The sequence below is a fragment of the Atta cephalotes genome (assembly GCF_000143395.1).
Source record: "Atta cephalotes unplaced genomic scaffold scaffold00004, whole genome shotgun sequence".
Lineage (NCBI taxonomy): Eukaryota > Metazoa > Arthropoda > Insecta > Hymenoptera > Formicidae > Atta > Atta cephalotes.
Genome location: NW_012130068.1, coordinates 616,589 through 641,567, shown reverse-complemented (window position 1 = coordinate 641,567; position 24,979 = coordinate 616,589). Strand labels below are relative to the sequence as shown.

General features: G+C 30.1%; 4 protein-coding genes and 1 long non-coding RNA gene across 5 annotated transcripts in view; 2 read left to right on the top strand and 3 right to left on the bottom strand.

Annotated features, from left to right (window-relative positions):
- Positions 1-7: 7 nt before the first annotated feature.
- LOC105626109 (28S ribosomal protein S31, mitochondrial) lies at positions 8-2,879 on the bottom strand. The gene is made up of 7 exons (XM_012207420.1): positions 2,854-2,879; positions 1,846-2,059; positions 1,359-1,443; positions 1,148-1,281; positions 780-985; positions 360-583; positions 8-281 (listed from the first exon to the last, which is right to left on the bottom strand). Exons 1-7 carry the CDS (start codon positions 2,877-2,879, stop codon positions 13-15), a joined length of 1,158 nt encoding a protein of 385 aa, XP_012062810.1. The 3' UTR covers positions 8-12.
- Positions 2,880-3,827: 948 nt separating this feature from the next.
- On the top strand, positions 3,828-7,531 carry LOC105625874 (bifunctional 3'-phosphoadenosine 5'-phosphosulfate synthase-like). The gene is made up of 6 exons (XM_012207184.1): positions 3,828-3,881; positions 4,859-5,662; positions 5,782-6,216; positions 6,314-6,523; positions 6,687-6,969; positions 7,434-7,531. The coding sequence occupies exons 1-6, from the start codon at positions 3,828-3,830 to the stop codon at positions 7,529-7,531; spliced, it is 1,884 nt and encodes a 627-aa protein (XP_012062574.1).
- Positions 7,532-11,926: 4,395 nt separating this feature from the next.
- LOC105625873 (PR domain zinc finger protein 15-like) lies at positions 11,927-19,784 on the bottom strand. The gene is given in 9 exon segments (XM_012207182.1): positions 11,927-12,229; positions 12,373-12,787; positions 14,132-14,531; positions 14,825-15,416; positions 15,418-15,966; positions 16,167-16,781; positions 17,887-18,575; positions 19,096-19,372; positions 19,467-19,784. Coding segments are annotated over 9 exon segments (4,158 nt in total).
- A 16-nt stretch (positions 19,785-19,800) lies between these two features.
- LOC105625872 lies at positions 19,801-20,213 on the bottom strand. Its single transcript, XR_001046524.1, has 2 exons — positions 20,019-20,213; positions 19,801-19,920 (listed from the first exon to the last, which is right to left on the bottom strand). It is a non-coding gene; the product is annotated as an uncharacterized LOC105625872 (long non-coding RNA).
- A 2,935-nt stretch (positions 20,214-23,148) lies between these two features.
- LOC105625871 (probable 28S rRNA (cytosine-C(5))-methyltransferase) overlaps positions 23,149-24,979 on the top strand; it is a 4,809-nt gene continuing 2,978 nt past the window's right edge. The window contains exons 1-2 of the mRNA XM_012207181.1: positions 23,149-23,274; positions 23,387-23,657. Coding sequence (XP_012062571.1) covers positions 23,149-23,274; positions 23,387-23,657 — 397 coding nt within the window. The remainder of the gene's footprint in view (positions 23,275-23,386; positions 23,658-24,979) is intronic.

Sequence of the window (24,979 nt, the reverse complement as noted above, 5' to 3'; positions counted from 1 at the left end):
ATATATGTTATTTTATTCTGTAATTTCTTTTATTTTGTCAGAGATTGGCTGCTGAATTGCTCCTAGTTCTTGCAACAAGTCTTGTTTAGATTCAAAGTATTCTTTATACCACATAATATGTCTAATTTTCTCTTGAACTGTCAAATATGGATTCTTTGAAAGTCCAGTGCACACTAATTCCATAAAATGACGAATTGGTCCTGATTTAGGACACCATCCTTTCAGATGACGTTCCATAAAGATATGTTCTGAGAAATGAACATTATGCTCTTCTTCCATTCCTGAAATATATAGAAATAATTAAACTCAGTTTTTCTAAATAAAGAGAAACATAATATAAAAGCATGTGTAATAGAAACCTTGCTCATTATCAATAGGGAATTTCCATAATTTTCCTTGCTCCGTCCAAAGAATTAGTTCTTGAAAAATATTGGCAGGTGGGTAAGTTGTCAATATTTTTAATTCTCTTTGTTCTAATGTCGCCCATGTTTTCAATTTCGGTATATTTGGTGAAGCGGCATTCATAAATTTCATTTCAAAAATTTCACTAGGTTTTCCATTCCACAAATCGATATCTTTGAATCTATCATATAATTTGAATCTATAATATAATAATCAATTAAAAATTATACGTTAAATATATAATATTTAAAATATATTAAAATATCTAAATATGTTAGATTATAATATAATAAATAATATCATTTGTATAAATGAATGGATTTAATCTCTATAATATAATAATAATATTATATTTCTTGTAATACCTGGCATCAGGCGGTTTTTTATCAGTTTTTATATCCTGTAACATCTTTTCAGATGCTTTATTTTGTAATAAATTTCTTGATACACTATTTTCAATTACTTTCTTTATTGGTTGATTATTATATTCGTCCAGCAGGGTTTGCATTATAGACTTTTTTTTTAAATGTTTGTCTTGGGAATTTTTTTGTACGTCATATTTTGGCAATTGTTTAACATTTTTCTGCATGTAACTATTAAATATACTTATAATAAAAATATTTTTTAAAAAACTTTGAATTACAAGTAATGTATATGTGTAAACATACATATTATTACACATATTATTATATGGAATATATATAATTTATTGTACTTAGATACAATAATGCAACAATACATCTACATACGTGCTTTCCTGTTCTTTCAATGCTGTTACTCTAGACACAAGAACTTTTTCAAGTAAGTCTGATGTTGTTTTGGTTTTATCTCCACCAAGCACATTAGCCACACCTTCTGCTGCATTTATTATTTTCTTTTCTACAAAAAAAATAATTTAACACATTAAGCAAGATATGAACCTGCACAAAGATAAAATTATCAACAGATAAAGTTACCAAAAGGTTCATGTTTTTTATTTGATTTATTCTTCTTATTTTTAGGCTGCATGGCAACATCAATAGTTTTTTGCGTCTGTCTCATCTAAAAAAGTAATAACAGATATCTTCGTTAAAGTATATACTACTTACATTTGTCTCTGAAAAATATCTCATTATATATACTTTTAAATGTAATGTGTGTCAACATTTTACTTGAAAAAATATAATACAATTTAGCATAATTATTATTTATAGATATTCAGTTTGATTTCTGTGTTCTTAAATGCAATAATTAAAAAAAATTATTTTTAAATATTAGAACATTTTTAAAAAAGAAAATGTTTTTATTATTTTTTTAAAGTAAGAACTTTTATTGTTAGTATCTCTGTATGGTTTACTAAAAATAGAATAAAATAATAGAGATTCCTAATAGAGATGAAATAATATATTCGAGATTTAACAGAATTTAAAATAGATATCATTACATAAAAATCTCATAATTTACTTGTATCACGTTATTCAAGAAGTTTTCCAAATCATATTTGTTATCTAATGTTGCACTTGCAGAACTTGCACTTTTAACATGCTTTGCCTTTGGTTTTGTTTTTTCAGAATCAGAATCTGATGAATCTGATGATGATGATGATGAAGATGAAGAGCACAATCTCGTGGAAATATTTATCCATTGAAATATTCCGCTTGAGGATCTTATATTACATCTATGAAATATATTTCTTGATATAATAACAAAAATAAATAGATAATATTTTACAGAATAATACAAGTCTAAAAACATAAATCAATAATAATATAATAAATCACTTTATATAGCATAATTGCATGTATATGTATAAAAAAATAAAGATCTAGTTTAATTATAAAATAGTAGTAGAGAGAGAGAGAGAGAGAGAGAGAGAGAGAGAAACTATGTAGATAAAATATAAATTGAAAAGTATACTATATGACTTACCCTTGAAGATATATAATCATGTTTAATTATATAATATTTGATTATTATATGCTTATTATAATAAAAATTCTACACATTAAGCCATAGAAAACTTTCCCAGCAAACAAGAATGAATTGAAATGAATTAAAATGGATTCTGATTTTCAGAAATATTGATTCACGAATATTAAAATGAATTTCAATTCAACATATATATTTTTCTGAATGCATTTTTATTCATTTATAGGAATTGGAGTACATCTCTATCTCTTTCAATCTAAAAATAATATTAGTTTTTTCTATGCACATAAACATAATTGTAAATACTGTTCAATTTAAAATTTTGAATAGGAAATAGTTTTTCAATCCAATTGCATCCAATTGAATTTAATTGAATTCAATTTAATTGAATCCAATTAAATCCAAAAAAAAATATTCGCTATTTAAAATTCACATTCGGATAGAAAAAAATTTCAATCCATTCTCGTTTGCTGGGTTCTCGACATCTTAATACACAACATTTTTAACTATCTATTAATTTCAATATAGTGCAAATGTACTTACTTTGATAATATGTGTAAGGGCAACATATTTGCAAATATTTCACAACTCAATTATATCACACTGAGAAATGAGCACGAGATAGCACTTGTCTCTTATTCAGGAACAAGTAATTATAGAGACCATAGAATCTAATAAGAAAAAATTAAATCTAGTTGATAGTCGCATGTTAATAGTAGCGACAATAATGCACTATATATCAAATACTTACATACAAAGATTAATAACAAATATAATAATTCCAAAATAATAAGATTAAAAATAAGAAATCCTAACCTAAAGAAAATGGCTTGAGAGCGATTCCAGCGATGTTATCATGGCCTGCGCCATATTGGGAATAGATACTAGCACTTCTGAATTTAGGAGATATTACATTTCTCTTCTTCCCTACCGTCGGTAAAAGAATTTATTATTTATAGTGTGTAGTTTCTAACAATTAATAAATTTAAATATAAAAATGATGAAATCGCCTTGCATCATTTGTAAAAAAAATATAGCAAATCAATTTAAAAGTGCAGAAATTATTAAAAATACTAATTAAAAGTTGTCTGAATTCATCAGTAAGTCATATATATTTAAATAATTTTGTTCCTTAAGTTCAGATAGTGCTAGTATCTAAGGTCTAATTTTCAATATGGCGACGTCCATACCCATGAATGATCTCATTCTCACCTTTTGACTCAGGTTTCGATATGGTTAATATCTTTGCGCTACTTTCGTAGCATTATTGATGCGATATAGTACAATTTAATAAATTTTATATCTGGTTAATCGACTCCGATGACGGAATCGGGGCGAATCAAGGATGAAGAAGACGAAGACAGTTTAGTGAATCGCAACGCAATGCAATCAAGGTCGGTGACTGTCAACATGGAATTACAAAGCGTCATCCGTTATCATACTTGTCGTCTTCGGTCGCATTTAACATAATTGCCACGTATATGCTCGTAAACTTGTAACTGCTAGTAGCTGCAATCATGTCGAGTAATGCCGAGCAGAGTATCGCACCGCCACCAAATAAAAAGCTGATGGTACGTTTATCTTATGCAACATCATTTCCTTCGCCTCGTACAGCATGATGAAATTAAAATAATATAATGAAACTTATTAAAACAAGGTTTATATTTGCTTCATATGAATTACATATATAATTTATTTTAATTCTTTAGCTTGATATTTGCTGTTATGTATTTCATGTACCAAATTTGTTTTTTATTATCTTTTTTTTTCATCTTTTTCTTCAAAATATATGCATGTATGTATATATTTTGTATTTATTTTAAATACAAAAAGTACAAGAGTACAGATATAAATAGGAACAAGCAGATTTTAGATTTAAATATTTTATTATTTAACCATGATACAAAATTAAATTTGAAAAAAAAAACAAGAATATCTTGCTTGTTGAAAGACTTAATGTCTTATTTTATATAGAATGATTCGTTATGGAAGATGCTATATGGAAGAGAAATTGATTTACTAGGAAGAAATCTGTTGTCTAAAACATGGAATTAAATTTTTTATGGAAAGTTTCATTTTCGAAGATTCATTTGAAATTGTAATTATACCTGTCCTCTCTTTTTGAATAATTTTGAAATTGATATATCCATGAGATAAAATAAATATTCAGATAAATATTTATTTAACTATAAAAATACATGTAATACAAAAACGATTATTAGCACAAATTTCAGACACTTACACTAAAAAGAATTATATTAATCAAAAAATTCAAAAAATTAATATAGAAATCTGTAATCTGTATGAATTTAACATGTCCATCAAAAAATATCAAGTTGAGAGTGATAATATTTCATGACTTAAACTTCTTGCATTCAGAATGAAATGAGATAATTTCTCCTTGAAAAAAACACAACAAACACATTAAATCTTTTGAAATTTCAAATTACATTCTGTTTTTTCAGGAAATTATTTCCAAATAATAAAATTATGAAAATTATAAAATTTGAATTTGAATATATTCTATAAATTTTGAAAATTTTTTTAGATCTGCGCAAACGTGTCGGAGCAAGCACATCACATATCCAGAGCTAAACGAGGACAAGCTATAGGCAGTATTCGTGGTTTTCGAGGTTGCACGGTATGGCTAACTGGTTTCTCTGGCGCTGGCAAGACCTCCATCTCATTTCAAATGGAAGCGATTTTGGTGAATCATGGTATTCCTGCTTACGGCCTAGATGGCGATAATGTTAGAAGTGGTCTAAATCGTAATCTAACTTTTAGCAAGCAAGATAGAAAAGAAAATATTAGAAGAGTGGCTGAAGTAGCAAAACTCTTCGCTGACAGTGGACAAATATGTCTCTGCAGCTTCGTGTCACCTTTTGAAGAAGATAGACAGATGGCAAGGCAGATTCATAAAGAAGCTGACTTGCCCTTCTTCGAAATATTTGTAGATACACCCTTGCAAATTTGTGAAGCTCGCGACACTAAAGGCCTTTACAAGAAAGCGCGGCAGGGTACCATTAAAGGTTTCACCGGCATTGATCAAATGTACGAGAGACCCACGAAACCTGATTTAATTGTAAAAACCGAGAATTGCACTCCTGAGGAGTCTGCTTCGACTGTAATTGAGCTTTTAGAGAAGCACCGCATTATTCCGCCGTTTGCAAAATCATCAGATCTAATCAAAGAGCTCTTTGTTTCGGATTCTAAGCTTGCTTCTGCGAAAATGGAAGCAGAAACTCTACAGTGTGTGGAGATTAATGAACTCGACGTGCAATGGCTGCAAGTTTTAGCAGAAGGATGGGCGACACCATTAACAGGTTTTATGAGAGAACATCAATACCTTCAGGTATACTTAAAGCAAGCCTTGAAACATGATTGCATCCCGCATATGATGTGTTACCTGAAAATTAAGTGATGCGATTTTATTTATTAACTTAATTATTGAATTATCATAATTTCTTTAAGGCTCAACATTTGCGGTGTTTGCTCGAAGATGGCAAAGAAGTGAATCAATCGGTGCCAATTGTTCTTGCAATAAGTACAATTGATAAGAACCGTTTGGAAAATTCTCTTGCTGTAACCTTGAGGCACAAACAGAAAGCTTTGGCCATCCTACGAAGACCAGAATTTTATTTCCATCGAAAAGAGGAGCGTTGCAGTTGGCAGTTTGGCACTAATAACTTAGGTCATCCCTATGTCAGGATGATTTATGATTCCGGCGATTGGTTGATGGGTGGCGACCTCGAAGTGTTGGAGAGGATCAAATGGTATGACGGACTCGACAAATACAGACTCACGCCAAATGAGATACGTGCCAGATGTCGAAAAATGAAAGCTGACGCAGTATTTGCTTTCCAGCTAAGAAACCCCATTCACAATGGTCATGCGCTTCTTATGCAGGTATGTTATCTGTTCAAAGCAAATCGTTTTCCTTCATATAACAAAATATAAATGAAAATCATCTTATTTATCCTTTTTGTATCCTTATTCGCATAAGGATACAAAAAGACTGTTGTTGGAGGAGCGTGGTTTCAAAAATCCTGTGCTGCTGCTTCATCCGCTAGGTGGCTGGACAAAAGAAGACGATGTATCCTTATACACCAGAATCCTGCAGCATAAGGCTATTCTAGACGAGGGTGTGCTGGATGCTAATTCTACGTTACTAGCTATCTTTCCCAGCCCGATGATGTATGCTGGACCGATTGAGGTGAAAATTGTAACTTAACGAGCCTTTAGTTGTAATTTGACTTTTAATTTCAGCCGTTTTGCTAACAAAACTTTGATTTTGTCTCTGTTGTAATCCTATGCATTTTTTATTGTAATTACTATGAATAACATAAATGAAATAAAACACAATTGTTTTTATGCAGGTGCAATGGCACGCAAAGGCTAGGATGAACGCTGGCGCCAATTTTTACATCGTAGGTAGAGATCCTGCAGGTATACCACATCCAAACAAAGATGCCACGCCTGACGGCAATTTGTATGATCCCACTCATGGCGCCAGAGTACTCTCCATAGCCCGAGGTCTTCATAATCTCGAGATCATTCCATTTAAAGTGGCCGCTTATGATACACGGAATGGTAAGATGACATTCTTCGAACCTGAGCGAAAGCAAGATTTTGAGTTTATTTCGGGAACAAAGATGCGAGGTGAGTTTTTGATTATGATATTCTTTAATATGATATTCTATAATAAGTTTTAATATTCTAAAATATATATAAACAATATATAAGTAAATGGTTAGTGAAAGATAAATATTAAAAGCAAAATAGACATATATTAATAATAAAATAATATAAAAACAAAGATAAGTACAAAGTATAGTAAGGTAAAAGCGAAAATAAAACAGAAAATTAAAATATAAAATATAAAATATAAATTTACCTGATTTATCTTTCATATGATTAACAGAAAATTATAGAATTTATCTTAAAATAATCTCAATATTTATTTTATAATAATTTCAATTTTCGTTATATTTTTTTTCAAGATTTTAAAAAATTGAAAAATTATTATATAATATTGTTGTTGTATAATATTGAAACTTTTGTTGTATAATATTGAAATTTGAAATTTTGTACGTATGATTCAACATTAATTATTTTATTTGCAGGATTAGCAGAGACAGGCCAGAATCCTCCGGATGGTTTCATGGCACCTAAAGCATGGCAAGTACTTGTGCAATACTATCAAAATTTAGACAAAAATTAAAATTTGAATTCTAATGAGTTAAAAGTTTGATCTTCAGATGATTTTTAATGAATTTTGACGAACTTTAATTTGAAGTTTGGCTTTTGATATATTTAAAAAAATATGAGAGAAAAAGAGAAAGAAGTTTTTCCTTTCTCCTCTATCAAAGATTTGATAAATTTGAAAAATCATTTCAGAAATAACTTAAAAAAGAAACTCAGATTAAAGATAAAGATAATGTGGTTAATTCAGAACAGCTTGTACAAAGAAAGATCGATTTTTTTCAGAAGAAAATCACGGTTATAAAATTAAGTTATATTTAGGCAGATACAATTCGTTTATCTGATTCATGTTTATCAGAGCATTAATATATTATTTTATTTTAAAACTAATATCAGACTATTTATTGAAAATCAATAGAATTTGAACGTGCATTCTCTACAAGTGTATGCTAAAGGTCTTAAATTTTTTAATAACGAAAATATGATATAAATAAATGTAATTGATAAAATATTTAATGCGCATATAGCATTCTTAGCGTAATGTACATTGAATATTTTATCAACCAAAATATTTATGTTACTTTTGCACTTAGATATCTTTACATATAGCTTCTTTATAATATTATCGACATGAATTTGCAATACAATTCTTTCATGATCAACAATAAAACAATAAGAGATAAAAGAATTTTATCTTTTCTCGAAACGAGAAGAACATTCCGATTCTACTTAGGAAGAATTTTCAAAGATACATACAATCATTGGAATAAACGCAGAAAAACTTCATAAATACTTTGAAATAGAGATATTAATTCAAATAAATGTGTAAGTTACATTGAAATTTAAATAAACTTTACTTGCAAATTTTGTGTCAAACGTTACACATTTGAATTTCATGCAGCACAGAATCTTTAGCAACATTACAACACGTTGCAATTTTGTGAAAACATTGTAAAAAGAAACATTGCAAAATTATAAGACTGTAGCAATTGTAGCAACGAAAAAAAAAATTCAAGTCCAATTCTGATTTATTAAGAAGCAAGTACATGCGGTACTGAAAAAATCTTACGCACTAACAAATACAATAATAATCATTGACATAACTAAAATAAAATCATATGCATTTACTTATCTAATAAATGTATGTACTTTTTGATTAATTCCAAATAATTTTTCCATAACTTAAATTTGTTTCTCAATATACATATATTATGACAACATATACTGCAATTGCGACTATATTTGATTATTTATTATATAACGTAACATTTACGATTACATTGCTACTTAAATTTATTTTTATATTAGAAGATATATAAAAAAGACAAGATTTTTTTTTTTAAGTTTAAATTACTAATACCGAATGTATAATATCATTAGATATTTATAACATTGTCATTAATATATGTGCATCGTATCGAAATTATGCTTTGCGTGATGATACATTTTATATTACCTTGGCAGGCAGACATTTCTAAATTCTATATATATAATGTTATGATTTTTTAGTCATCTAGTTAACAGACGCAACTGTATTGTACATAATATTACAATCTTGCAATGAAATATTTCTATAGTGTTTTTGCATTCTGTGCTGTACGAAGTGTATTCTTTCGGATGCATCATTCGGCATATTCACAATAATCCTCTATTGTATATAAAATTTTATTTTATACAAATGAAATACGAAGAGTCTGATATTTCCTATATAAATACATAGAAAATAAATGTATATAATAATATATATATATATATACATATATATATATATAATAGTGTTTCTCATAAAAAGATATTTTAAATAATACTTCTATCACGTCTGTATACATTATTTTTTGTATATTTTGTTAATAATTATAATTAAAATAATTTTAAATTTATTAAATTAATTAATGACAAAACTAGATACATTTATACAATCAAATCTTTATATGTTTTTCAGAATCTGATTTATAAATTAAAAAAATTTTTTATATATTTCCATATTATTGCTTAATGTTTTATTATTATAAAATATTGATCATGATGGCTTCTTGATGTTTTTATATTCCTTAATTTTTTTACATATTTTGCAGTATAATTTCTGCAGTAGTTAAAGAATTTAAAAAATAAAAAATTTATAGATTTTTAAAGTGAAAAAAAATGCATAAGTTCTTATGATTAAATCTAGATATTTGAAATTTCAATTCCTAACATTAAAAAGATATTTCGTTGCAAGATTACACAATATTGTTATACGACTGTAAAACAATTACGATTATAAATAATTCACGATTTATGGCTGTTTCTATTTATAACTATAAATCTGAAAGAAAGTCTTCGTATGTCATATATATATTTTGTCGTATACGAGTTGAGAAATACTGATTTGTTTGAATAATGCAGAAAAAAAAATTGAGATAACTTGATTGCTATGTCATCCATAGCTGCAGCAAATAATTACGCTTTAACGAGTAGTGACGTATATATTTATAATTTTAATTTCAAATTGGAATGCCAAAATAACATCGGCATACAAATACATATACATATGTATCGATGTCTCTTCAATTTTCTTTCAGCTGTAAAATTTATCATTTTGTCATAAATAATAATTATATTAACATAAAAGTTAATTTTAGTCATACATTATGTACGCCTACTTATTTTTAAAACAATTTCTCCAACTTTATAAGTGCCTTTTACATTAATTTTATTAATATATAATCTTCCTCCTCTTAAAAAATATATATATATATATGTACATCCATCACTATATTTAACTCCTCTTTTTTCCTCTTCAATTTTTATACTTGCAAATACATATTATGTATAAAAGTGCAAATTTTTTTTCTCGTAAAATTAGATATATCAATTTACATATGGTTGTTTTATTTAGAAATCAATTTTTATTCTGAAGAAAGTGAAAGAATGTTAGAATAATAATCCGTGACCTTAAAAAATATGCATTTCCTTATACATTACATCTTATTCAAGACTTAATATATATATAAACTGAGTTCACTTTTTAACTATCTTTGTAAAATATGATAAGCATTAACAAAGTACATACTAAAAAGCGGTTTGTTTTTTAAACTGTATTATGTTACATTTTCTGAGTTTAAGTGAATAAATAATTTCTATAATATATATAGAGATAGATTTAAAAAAATTCGAAATTTGGGCAAGAAAAAAAATACAAGAGTGCCTAGTAAAAATATTTAAATCTTATTATTAGAACTATTCTTTTTAACTGTATTTCCTGTATTTGAAATAAATTAATAGACAAATGCATTCAAAGTTTGAAATAAAGGAAAAACGCTGTAAATATAGCTAAATGAAGCAGAGTTTGCGTTTGTTAATGTTTCGCAGTAACTCTGTTGATATAGAATGTGGATGATTATTAAGATCGTGTTATCCTATGGACTTATTTTTATTTGAATGGCGAGAGGAGCGCGAGCGTGACATGGTAGACAGCATTGATCTATCATGCCAAAGATCTCGAATTCGATCCTGGTAGGAACTAAAATATTTACGCTCGTATCTCCTCTCGAAAAAGGCCGGAAAATCTATGGGAGAGCCTTCGCACAGAAATATCTCAAAAAATCTGCCGTTCGAAACCAGCATTAAAATAGTAAGTCCCATATGCTTGTGTATTAAATAATCAGCATGTACACTACAAGTATATGAGAGAGATGTAACACAGGTCTGAGGCCAAACATAAGAGGAAGAAGCAGAAGAAATGCCTAGAAATAATGTCTTCGCTGACATTAGTTTCGTGATAGTGTGGAACTATCCGAGGCGTCAAGTGGCTTGCCACTCGGTGCGATTGACTCACAATTTATAGATCTGGTTCAATCCCACCTGCGTCCACATACGCAATTTTTCGCGTTTAAGGCTGAAAATAGCTCCATTTGATGATTAAAAGATTTTTAATCATTTATCGTTAAATTATAGGTCCCATATATCAGTATTTATACATAAATTTGTTCAAATCCAGATTGATTGATAAATACGATGAGACAAATACTGATAGATACTAATAAATTTTTTTATGTATCCCTTGCATTATAATTTAAAAGATATATGCATTATGATTAAACGATATAAAAGTTAAAACCCTATGAGAATTTAAAAAATTTCTAGTTGAGAATACAAAATTTGAAAAACCTGAAATCTAGAAAACTATCAAATTTAAGAAATGTTATATCACATATTTCCTAGATTTAACGGAATCTCTCTCCTTCATATATAGAAATTAGAACTCAATTATAGAAATTAGGAAAAATCAAAATTTTGTTTCTTCATGATATTACTTGCATATACTTACCACAATATTCAATCAAGGAGATTAAATGGGATCCAAAAAACTTAAAAATTCTTGAATCTTTTATCAATACGTTCAATTTACAGGAAAAAATCTGTGAAATCAAATTTAATTGTTATACATGATTGATGCGGTCGGGAGATTAACTTCAGTGTTTGTGTCGGACAAGTCGGGCAGAGATAATACCACTGGTATGGGTATCACTTGAATCTTCCCCGAGTCGTCTTCGCTTTGCAGCACCACCGCGGTGCCAGATTGCAAAATATCATTCGTCATAATTTCATCTGTTATTATCTCTGCGCCAGACTCTATACTATCGGCCGTAACTTCTTCGGTATACATATTGGAATCTTCTATGTTCATAATTAATTCGGTAGCTTCCGATGCTTCTCTCGAAGTTTCTTCATACTCCTAGAAGATCAAAAGAAATTTTTAAAAATCAATAAGATTCATCTATTCATAGGACTACTTCATATATTGTCTTCAACATTTCCTCGTTGATAATAATATCAGAATCAGAATGTTAAAATAAAGCTGCTAACTAAGAGCCTTACCTGTTCATACACCTGTTCGTATTGTTCTCCATTTTCAAACTTGACTTCTTCGAATTTAACTATTTGTCCTTCTGATAAATTCGCATATTGTCCTTCCTGTTGTTCCTCGAATTGCTCTTCGGTAACATGCATATCCAGTTGACTCACCGAGCGCTTGACGGTATCGTCCTGATCGGATTCGACATCGGAATTGACGCACGCCGGATTCGAATTCTTCTGTTTAAGATTTCTTCCGGGTACAATACGCTTGAAACCTGAACCACCGAGACTTTCGTGACGACGTTCATGCTTGTTTTTGTCGCCGAGGTATTTAAAACGTTGCCGGCACACGCTGCATGAATATGGGCGTTCATTGGTATGCGTACGCTCGTGACAAACGAGAGCACTCACTTGCTTACATCGCCAAGGACAGTATCTGAAATATTGAATAAATAATAAATAAATGTAATGATATGTAAATTATATATATACAGGGTACGTCACCAAAATCCGGACAAATCGAACAATTTCTTTAAACAAAATTTTTAATAAAAAATTAAATATTACAAAAAATCCTTTTACATGGCACTTGGGAGAATCCCTGTAGAGCACAATTATTCGATATATCCTATTGTATATTAGCTTGAATGACGGCTTCTATTCTCGATCTAAATCGTTTGCACGCTGTAATGTAGCGCTGTCCGACGAATGCTGCCTCAAGATCGGTCCTTAATGACGTCACATTGGGATGCCGAGACTTGTTTGTGACCCTTTCAACTACGCTCCATACGTAATATGAATTTAAATCTAGACTGTTGGGAGGCCAGAATTCTTCAGCCCAAGCCATATCAACATTGTCCAAGAGCCAATTTTGAATCAAATGACTCGTATAAGCCGGTACATCGTCCTGCTAAAAAATATATGACCTTCTGGACACCACAGTTCCATCATGGTTTCACTACATCCATCAGAATGCGCAACGATTGCTCCGTCATCCGAAATCAGCGCTTGAACTCTCTTTCAATGACTCTTTCAATGACTGCAGGTCCTCGCAGTGTTTTCTTTCGAGTGACTTTTCCTCGCTGGCATACCTTCGTTGGAATGTTCTAATAAAGTATATTTGCCAATGTCATAAACAGTTGATCTCGGATATCCAAAGAACCGAATTATTTCCATTGATAAGCGCCCAGCGCGAAGGCCTTCGACGATCGCGGCTCTTCGATTACTCCGCACTTGGTTTCAACATCGCGACCATTTTGAGAATATGACTGTTTACTAGAAGCATCAGGCTTTCTCGGATGCAAACAACAACCTTTGAAGGCACAATATAGCGGAAAATTTAAATTTAAATTTGTCCAAATTTTGGTGACACAGCACCCTGTGGGCGTGTATGTATATATATATATATATATATATATATATATATATATATATATATATATATATATATATATACTTACTTTACTTTTCCATTNGACAAGACGCAAGCGATTACGAATTGCAATCTAAATCATATTCGCGCGCGCGAGAGAGATACAAATAAGACGATTTTTGAAATTGAATGCGTAATAATACTTGAAATGTATTTTAATTGTGCGTTTTCAATATATTTATATTTTACAGAAAAAATTACAACGAATTATATTTGTCATATGAATATTTCAAGAAGAATAAAATTGAAGAAGAATAACCTTGACGTAATCTTGTATATAAAAATTAAAAGAATCAATTTTTTTCCTGTTGCAAACGTCTAATAACAAATGTATAATAATTCACTTACTTGCATTGCAAAGGTCTCTCATCGCTGTGTCGGTTTTGATGATGCTTGATCAACTGAATCTTTGTCTTCAAATTGAAACCACAAATCTCGCAAGTATATGGTCTTTCCTCAGAATGGGAGATCATATGAGTCTTTAATCGTAATTGATTCACGAATCGTTTTGGACAATGAGGACATGCTAAAGTACCCTCGAGACGATTGTGCACGACCATCAAATGATGACGCAAACGCACTTCGGAGTTGAAAATACCTTCACAGTCGGTGCATTTCAACGGGTCCTTTTCCATGTGCGTATTTTTAATATGTGTACGAAGTATCAGCTCTGTCTTAAAGGTCTTATTGCAATGATAGCAAGAAACCCGTTTTTTTTCGGGTAGACCAGACTCGTTGCGGGTAATACCTAGAAAAAAATAATATTTCTATTATATCGAAAATTGCACTCAAATGTATTAAAATGTTTTTTCTCTTATCAGTTTTTTTTCTCTTTCACAGATATTATCTACAAATTTCTCGCAAATATTTTATAATTATTTTAAACTCTAATATTTTCGTAAAAAAATTTTTTTTTATAGACTAATAATATATAATAGTATATAAAGTATTATAGACTGAAGACTATTAAAAAAATGTTAGAATCACATTATAAATTATTTAGTGTTTACAAATCATTTAACAACATCAAACATATGTTACCTGGTACTAACTGGTTATGAATATGTGACATATGCCACTCAAGCGATCTCGTCGAAATCATTGATCTATTACAAATATGACACGTATACTGCTTTCCATCCTTATGTTCTCTATTCCTGTGAATTACCAAAGTCGAATGATTCGGGAACTTTTCCCCACAAACTTGGCAGGAACATTCTTTCAACCCTCTACTTCCAGTTTTTTCGTGCACTCTCAAATGCAGCCTCAAACCATCTCTCCGATTAAATCCAACGCCGCAAGTATCACAACGGAACTGTCTTTGATCTTCGTGAATTCTCACATGTTGTTTCAAAGTCGAGCTGTTTTTGAACATTTTATCGCAATGTGGACACTGGATACTGTAAGCTTTGTGTGTATGCATGTGTTTTGACAAACTGTAAAACGGCACCAATTTTCTGCAAACTGGACATTCCCTCTTATTTCCAACCGGTTGATGTTTTCTAATTCTATGATGTCTTAAACTCGCGGGATTCTTAAAATCCGCACCGCAATCCTCGCAAAGATATGCTCTTAAAGTAGTGTGAACAGATTTTAGATGAAAGCTCAATTTTTGTTTGAAAGCAAATTTTTTTTGGACACTTTGGACATTGATAAATCTTCTCCAAACTCGTGTGTTGTGTCTTCTGATGCTGGTCCAGAGTTCCTTGATGTTTGAATCTTTCACCACAAATCTCGCAAAGTTGACCGTAAAGAGTATCAACGTGTTTCTGCTCATGTTGACGTTTTTTTCCTTTGGAATCTAGGACTATTTCGCAATATTTGCAAATGAATTTTTTTACACAAATCACATTATGATTTCTTTTCGCTTTATTAGTCTGAAATTCTTCCCCGCAATCATCGCAGCAATGAAGGATACGGTAATCGTGAGATTTTAAGTGTCCTTCAAGGAGATCGCGATTGGGGAAGGTTTCGGAACAATAATCACATTCTAAATAATTATCTTCGTCGGAAACAAGATCGAAAAGAAGACCGGAAGGATGTTGAGTATCCATAAGATCTGGAAGCGATTTAGATGATGATTTTATAGTTGTGGAAAATCGATCCTCATAGAGGGAGATTATGTCTTCGTCCTTGAGGCGAGCAAGAATGATTTTACGCTGCTTTAGATATTCTAGAAATTCCTAGAATAAAAAAAAAGAAATTGAAGAAAATAAAACAACAAATGTAAAAAATCAGAATAAATTATAAATGTGAATAAAGAATTTTGTACACCGGGGATGCCAGAGATTCGAGGACTTTTTTATGAGAGAGTGATGATAGAGAAATAGGTAAGAGAAACAAATAAGATAAAGTAACAGTCTAATAATAAAATTTCAATTACCTGCAGATTTTCTGTTTTCTCCAAGACTTTTGCTAATTTTTCCAAATTCTCTTCGTTACATGATTCGTCTAGTTCTTTTTGCAAACTTTCCTTTTTCCGTTTTGTCTCTTCCAATTTTTTCATTCTCGACAACTTTGAATGTTCTTCTGTATTATCACTAATCCTTTCTTGACTTTTCTCAATCTTTACATCTTTCTCCATTTTTTCTTCTTTCGGCTTCTCTTCTTCTTTCATTTCCTTTTCCTCCTTATTTTTCATTTTCTCCTCTTTCTTCATCTCTCTCTCTTCATCTTCTTCTTTTATAGCTATCATTTCTTCTTCCGTTTTTTCAAAATTTGATTTGATAGAAATGTCTTCTTCTTCTTGAACTTCTTTTTGTGTTTCGTTCATGGTATACGTTACTGCCGCCTGATTTCCAAGAACTTTTTCTCGTTTCTTTTTGTATTCTTCGATTTGTTCCTCAATTATTTGTTCACGAGCGTCGGGGCGTCGAGATGAAAAATCCTTTGTCAGTGTTTCGTAACGTTTAAGAAAACGTTCAACAGGCTTGAGATCAGCGGAGACTGGCACTACTACTGCGCGCTTTGGTTCCATGGGTTTGTCCATTTTCTTGACCTGAAAGAAGTCACAAATATACAGGGTGAAAATTAGTGATAAGTCCTTTCGCACAGAATGGACTAAATTGAAAAGAAAAGTCTTCTAGTCTTCATTTTGCAATTTTCGATAATTTTTAGCAATTAATATCTTATTAACTATTGCGAAAATTACATATAATATAAATTATATACATATAATTTATATACATATAAAATTATCTTTTATATGTATTTATTTATCAATTATATAAATAATTATTATTAAAATTATCAATAAAAAATAAAATATCAATAAATAATAAAATTATCAATAAATAATAAAATTATCAATATAAAATTATCAATTATATAAATACATAGCTATAAACTAAAACAACACATTTAATAACAAAATAGAATTTAAAACTTCGAACAATATTTTACAATCAAATTGAAATGATAAAATTAAAAGTAAGAAACGGTTCGAGTAATTAAAAATCAACTATTAAAGGTTACAAACCAAAACAATACATTATATGACTCGAATATAATAAATAACAAATATTTCTACTTCCCACGAGATCATTATCAATGTTGAAGATAAAGTATCGGTTTTTGAGAAATTACAATTAAAATTAAAATTAATAATTCACGCATGTTTGGAAGAGAGTATATATAAAATTATAATTTATATATCGTACCTAAAAACACAAAAAGAAATTAACGAGACTTCCTGAGTAAAATGATATAAGTTAAAATAAAGTTAAAAAAGAGAAACAAAAAATGAAAATATAAAAAAGATGTAGTGGAACTATGATTGGAATCAAATGAAAATTGCAATATAATTCGCAATACAATTCGGAACATAATAAGAAAGAATGATATTTATAATTTTTCTTGATTTTTTGTAGGGATACAATGAAATTAATAATCGATAAAAGACCGAAAATAACATAAAATTTTAACAATTCGTGTTAAAATAAATTAAATAAATAAAAAGAAAAAAAAACGAAGAAATTTCTCAAAATAATAAAATGAAAAAGCCAAAATAAAAACACAAAAATTATATATTTGATTAAATTTTAATAAATTTTAAGTAATTTTTAACAATTTTTTCTTTTAAAATTATTTGCTCACACACTTACTTTTACCAGAAGAATTTCGTTCGGCTTGGATCCCTTCACAGTTACGTACATAATTCCTTCTTCTTCTGAAGGATTATTCATATTTAAGAGACTGTTCGTATCTAACTTCTGCACTTTATGCTTCTCTACTATACTTTGAATCTCATCTTCCCCTCCATTATTCGATATCATTGGTATTAATTTTCTTTTCAAGATATTCGGTTGCCACATTCCCTCTTTTTGACTTTCACCTTCTGAAGTCTGGAAGACTTCAGATTTCACAGAAATTCCCTCATTTCCTTCCACTCTCACATAAGAATCTGCTGCCATATCATACTTGTAGACAGTTTTTAGAGATTTTTCTTCTTCCTCTTCTTCATCTACCAGGAGCGCAGGGTCTTCAGGATCAAATTCCTCAATAGATTCTTCATCTTCTCCTTCTGCCACTTCCTCGAATATCCCTCCTCCTACTTGTATCATCTCTTTCTCCACGGTGTCTTTATCTTCTTCTTCTTCTTTTTCCTTCTCTGTTTCCTTCTCAATTTCAAAGTCCTGTCTCATTTTTGATTCGTTCAATGAAAAAATGGCACAGATTTTGGGAACTGAATCATCTATTTGATTTTCAGGAATTATTTGGTTAACGTGCTCTGTTGATAATGAAGATGGATTTTGTTGAATTGCGGAAGGTAATTGATATTCTGGCTTTATTTCTGGAAAGAAGAAAAAATTTTCCTTATTTTCACAATATGTCATCACATTTTTATCTTTTTTTCTTTTGTTAAATAAGCGTTGCAATTTACTATTATATATTCCAGAAATGAAATTTTCAAGTTATAAAAAATTTTAAACTCCTTTACGATACAAATGATATGTTGAGAAATACTTTTGGTAATTATGGCTTTCTTTGAATTATAAATTCTTTGATCGATTTTCCTAACAGTATGGGCATATCTAAGCAATTTTTAGAAAAAATGAAAAATTAAAATAATTTCTAAGAATAAATTTTTGAAAAACTTTAAAGCTGTCGATGGATAACAAATTCTTCAAATAATTTTAAATAGACATTACTTACAAGTTTTTATTTAAAATCTTGTTATATATAGCAAAATCTAAATAAAAATCATAAGATAGATAATATTATTTTAAAGAACAATCTATATGTAACATATAATTATTCACTATAAATTGAAATATGTTAAGAAGAGACATAAAAAATGCAAAGAAGAATACCTGAATAGGATAGTTGCTTATCCTCTTTTACTATTAAAGAATCATCGATCGATGTTACCTTCTTCGTAGCATTATCAGTCGTGAGATTAACATGGATAGATTTTAGTTTTATCTCAGCTTTTTTTATCTGCATGAAAAATTTATAACTCATTCTAAGGTCACAGATACAGTCCATGCACATCTGTGTGGACAGACTACTATCATAAGGATTAACTTCAAGATGCTTGATTTGCTGACTCAATCTCAATTTGATACCCTTTTCACTAAAGATGTCCACCTACAACATGAATTAGTCATAAAAAGTAGCTACAGTTCTATAACCAATATAATATCCAAATGTAAATAATAATCATAATATACAATATTTATACCAAAGGCAATTTTAGGCCAGCACAGGTACGACAATATTTTCTTAATTCTTGCCGTGTCCTTTCAAGAACGGATGTATCATTTTGCTGTGACTTGCTGTTACTTAAAGACGAAATCCTTGTCAACTCATTTAAACTCTCGGTATCCTGTAAACGAACACGAGGCGCAATCTTCTTCAGCTCATCTATGTCTCGAATTTGACCTACAATAGACCCTGTCTGAGATATTTTGCTAATGGTGGTACCAGTACCATTGTTGGCATGTTGAGGTTTCGATTCACTGTAGTTGTGATCACGTTTGTTGATTTCAAGATTTGACATTTTCTCCTTTTTTTTTCCTTCCTCACTTATACTAGAATCACTTATACTTGTTCTTCAGCACGTGATAAATTTTAACTCGATATTTCTTATTTTTGTAAGATAGATTATATAAAATGTATATCTTCATTTATTATTCCTGGAATATTTTTAATACAAAATTTTAATAAATAAAATGTAATAAAAATAAAAAATATCTTATATTTATTAAAATCTTTATAACACAAAATAAAATACCTTAATCATTGAAGAATTGAGTGCTGATCATAGTATTGCTGAACATTTTGTAGTTTTTGCTTATTATGTAGTTTCTGCTACATAATCACCTTTCCCTTTGCATTTATATTACAACTTTGAAACAATCGAGTTTTAATATCGCTCACGCCACAGTGAACGTTTTGTTTTTAAAATCAACTGCTTAAATTTGTGTGCTTTTCTATTGACCACTATACATGCATATATAGGAAACTAGAAAATAGAGATTAAAAAGTTTGTATTTCCCTGGAACTTTTCACAAAATCGCCAGGATATTCTTCGATCAATCGCGGCATCGAATCTCTCTCTCTCTCTCTCTCTCTCCCTTCCTCTCTCTTTGTGTTCTTTCCTTCCTTCTCTTTCTTTACTATAAAAAAATATATATACATCAAAATAGTTGTATTTTAAAATTCTGCATTTAATTCATATCGAGCAATATTATCAGTCGAAAGTGTGTGTGTATATGTGTTTGTGTATTACGACTATTAATTCCGAAATCAATTCGGTGTCCCATAAAAAACTTGATTCTAAACCGAATCAAACCAAGAACCGTATTCAGGATAGATAGAGACTCTATTATAACGCAGGATAAGTTTGAACCTTGAAGTTACCGAAAACAGAGACGTACTTTCAAAAACCGTCGTACCTCAATATAATACCAACGATAATGATCCCGTCTCCGACGAGAGGAAACTCTAAATTCGCAGTATACTCTGGTATATTCGATATTTGGCCGTGAGTGCCAGATGGCGCGTGCAAATGGCGGCTTTCCCACGAAAATGCTTGGAAACACCACGAAATAATGCGTCGACGCATTTAACTGAGCGAGCCATCTAGATTAGAGACCTCTAATGGCTCCCATACACTGGGCGCGGCAATGCTTACAGGAAGTTGTTGCAACCAATAATTTCTTTGCTTTTATGGAAAAGTAGTGAATTGATTGGCTACCGTGCCAATTTCTGTCGTGTGGCAAGCGTTGCTGTGTGCATCTATAATAAAACTGACTTTTCAAGCGCAGCAGCAAAATATCAAAACAATAGAAATAGAATCTAGAAATATACACAACAGAATATATATTGTAGAGAATTCAATAATTCCGATTGAAATTCATTTTGACTTGTTTCGTGATAGGTTGTAGGATTAGGCCAGCGTTTATAGTCGATTTTTATATTTGAAATTGTCTCAAGTATAATCTTAAGATGTCATAAACCAATCAAAGGGCTATACTAGCATCTTAAGACAATATTTAAGATAATGTCTTTAGGTAAGGTCTTAAAATAAGAACCGACTATGAATACCAGTAGAATCTTAGAAGTAGAGATTCAGGGTATGTCAACGCGATGCTGCAAACGCTTTGATCAGTTTGTAAAATTCTTTCTTCTAATTGGTTCATCAAAGGCATTTGTAGCAAGACTTTGACCACAGTCTCAGATTCATGTGCAACAATCTGCGCAGACGCTCGATGCTTGCAATGGCACCTTCAGCCCGATTTACAATAGGTTTTTAAGTTTTAAGCTATAAAAAATGGACAAATCATAGGGTTCAATGAACAGTATTCAGGTAGTTGATTCTTAGGCATTCACACTTTTACGGAAAAGCAGAAAGCGGAAAAGCAGCAGCTAATCAGAACTTGCGCTGGTAATCGACAATTTCTGCTTTTTATATGGTCAAAGTCGCGCTACAAATGCTTTGAAGCATTTGATGGACCAATTAGAAGAAAGAATTTTACAAACCTGACTGACCAATTAAAAAACGCTTTAAAGCGTTTGCAATCGCGTATTCTGTAAAGTGCGTTCGGCAATATAAATCTGAGATACGAGCTAACTAGCAGATGGCAAGCGTGATCTTCGAGCAATCCGAGTGCCAAGAATTAATTCCGAACGCTACAGAGCTGTAAACTATTCTTTAAGGTTAGATTATAAAATGAAATTGTTTATTTTTATGAATAAGTAAAAATATCCTATTAATTGAAAATTTTTTTCGCTTTATTGAAAACTGATAATGATATTATATACTAAAAATAGATCGTATAGATCGATTATACATGAATATAGCAGACTCATATGCAAGGTGTGTTTTCTTAAAAGAAAATACTACATTGCAAAATAAATTTCAGCAATTATATCACTTGATTTGTATTCGTTAAAGTCTTTAATATATTAATACAGTTTGATTAATACAGTTTAATTTCATTCCATATGTGCAACATAAGTTTTGATCTAAAAATTAATTAGCAAATTCTTAGTTTTCAAGTACGTAATTTCAAAATTCATAAAAAGGAAACGAATTAGAAACTTACTTTCCTTGTTAAATATTGTACATAATGTACTCCATGAATTTCTATTTGATAGCATTTATTTGAGTGTTTGTAGACTCAGACATTATAATAATTCAAATACACTATTTGTAAAATAAAAGTATTAAAAGAGATGAATATATGTTAAAGAATCAGTTGGATTATCATAAATATAAAGATTATGAATTTAATTTAGGCGCGAAAATCTGCTCTTGATCTCGGTCTTTGAATCCGTAAATCGAGCAGCTTGATTGGCTTTAGAAATATTAATACCGAACGCAGATGAGATGACATATAGAAAGCGAGTTGCCGAACAATTTTCAAAATAAAAAAGAGCAAACGAATTGTAATCCTCCGATTGTGATGCTGAACGCATCTATATTACTTGAAGTATAGATTCGAGAAGATGCTATTAGCGCTATTTGTGTTATTCTATCCTTGTTTTAAATGTCTAAATAAACAATGAAGATAGAATAAGAAGTAGCGCTAATAATATCTCCCCAAACACATTGCTACTTAGTACCAACACGAGTTCTGATTGGCCACTGCTTTTTCGCTTTCTGTTTTTCCGTCAAAGTGTGAACACGCCCTAAGATTTGAGTAAGCTTGAGATTTTTTCCTGTTAAATGAACAGATGAACTAGAACCTAACCTTGCCTAACCTATGAGATGAATGATTTTGAAGTAATTTGAAATGATTACAAGTAATTCGCAATAGTCTATTGAGGTGATATAGTAATAGATTTACTTACATCTATAATGATAGATTTACTTGGTTAAGAAAGATTAAAATTTTTGAAGAGTTGAAATCCGTAATATGTCGAATGAATTTGTGCATTCTGTTACGGTTCCGCGTATCTACAAAATCACGGCCGATATTGTTCGCCGCGTGCGAGAAGATGGTGCTAGCCTAAAAACATTGATTTACGAAAAAAAGCATCCTGTAAGTGTATAATCGTAAGAAGAATATAAGATCAATTGAAAAAGATCTGATCTTCCGTTAATTATGTTGCTTATAATTACGTTATAAGAATAATTTATCATGTACGATTCAGAATGTGGCCGGCATATACGGTCTCGCGGTCAACACCTTACAAGCGTTACCTCAGTTAGATCAGCTGTTTGACAAGACCCAAATTCTAACGGAACAACCGCGTCTGAATCCCTGGTTAGCCAGAGTTCTCATAACGGAGCTTTTATGGCGCAAAAGATGCTTGAAGAATCGCTCCAAGCCAGTCCTAACTGTTCTAGCTTATGAAAACAAACTACGGGAAGAATCAATAAACCTCGGCTACATAGAAACTTTCGTCGATCATAAAGATAAAGGTAATTATTATCTCTAATAATCACCGCATGCTTGCATTTTTGCAGAATTTCGATCTCCGGAAACTCATCCTAGCGCAGTAAAGGCACTCTCCTTCATGGTTCTGATTATTCGCAACTGCAGAATATTATCCAGTCGACAGAACAAACAAGTTAAAATTGGAGATCTACAAGATTATCAAAGCAGACCCTGTCATCAAGAATCGATTTGCAACAAAAAAAATAATTGTGCAATGGGTCCAGCAGCAGTACTGGGAACATTGTTCCTCTATAGCATTGCCATGTTCACTTTGCCGTTTGCTGCTTTCTTTATAATACAACGTTTTATGATATTAGAATTCCAAACTGATACTGCCGTGACTAATTACATTTCTGTATTGGCTGCTGTAATCACAGTGAACTTGATTATTTCTTGTTATGTTTATCAAGCTTTAAACGAGTCTGTTGAAGAGAAGGAACAAAATGAAGATGAAATTAGAATAGAAACTAAAGAGAATTTAAATAAGAAATATGATTAAAATAGTTTTCTTTCTAAAAAAAAAGAATTGTAAAAAAAAATTGTAAAATGTCAAATATTTTTTATATTATTTAATTAAAAAACGAGCACTCTTTGATATTTAATTAAAGGATATATATATAATTGATATGGCTATATATATGATATGGCATAATGGAGAAAGAAAAAGTTTACTAAAAGAAATGTAAATATATAATGTATATAAATAAAAACTATATATATAATGATGAATAATCTTTATTGTAATAAAGTAGCAATAGTACTTTATTTTTAAAACATTGTAAATTAACCTATAAATCCCTTTCAAAAGATGATATCTTAAATCTGCTATATATTCTACATGAGAAATAAGAAACTCTTTTGTCACTATTCCATAAAGTCTCGCTTATTTAGATATTACTTTAAATTTGTGTACTTTTGCTTGGAACACTGCGTTATTTTTAGTTTTAAATGCTGAAAATTATTGAAATGCATTTAGACTTTGTGCAAACAGACTTTATATGATATAAAAATATAAGAAGTTAAATAAAATATTTTAAGTGCACGATTAAGATCAAACTTAAATTTTAATGTAAATTTGATTTCAATTGATGAAAAAATTTTAATGAAAAAGAAATGCAGGTATATTTACAGATACAAAAAAAAAAGAAAATTTAGCTTAATAAATATATTTTTGCTATATTAAAAAATTAAACTTTCTTTTCATTAAATCAGATTTTTTTCTCCTTTTTTCTTTTAGAATTGTATTACATATCTTATCATGTGTGTGTGTGTGTGTGTGTGTGTGTGTGTGTGTGTGTGTGTGTGT

Coding starts and splice junctions, on each gene's coding strand:
- LOC105626109 (XM_012207420.1), bottom strand. CDS start 2,879: ATGTTGCCCTTACACATATTATCAAA. Junction 1,444..1,845: donor TCTTGAATAACGTGATACAA/GTAAATTATGAG, acceptor TTACTTTTTTAG/ATGAGACAGACGCAAAAAAC. Junction 1,282..1,358: donor TAAAAAACATGAACCTTTTG/GTAACTTTATCT, acceptor TTTTTTTTGTAG/AAAAGAAAATAATAAATGCA.
- LOC105625874 (XM_012207184.1), top strand. CDS start 3,828: ATGTCGAGTAATGCCGAGCAGAGTATCGCACCGCCACCAAATAAAAAG. Junction 5,663..5,781: donor GAGAACATCAATACCTTCAG/GTATACTTAAAG, acceptor AATTTCTTTAAG/GCTCAACATTTGCGGTGTTT. Junction 6,970..7,433: donor TTCGGGAACAAAGATGCGAG/GTGAGTTTTTGA, acceptor TTTTATTTGCAG/GATTAGCAGAGACAGGCCAG.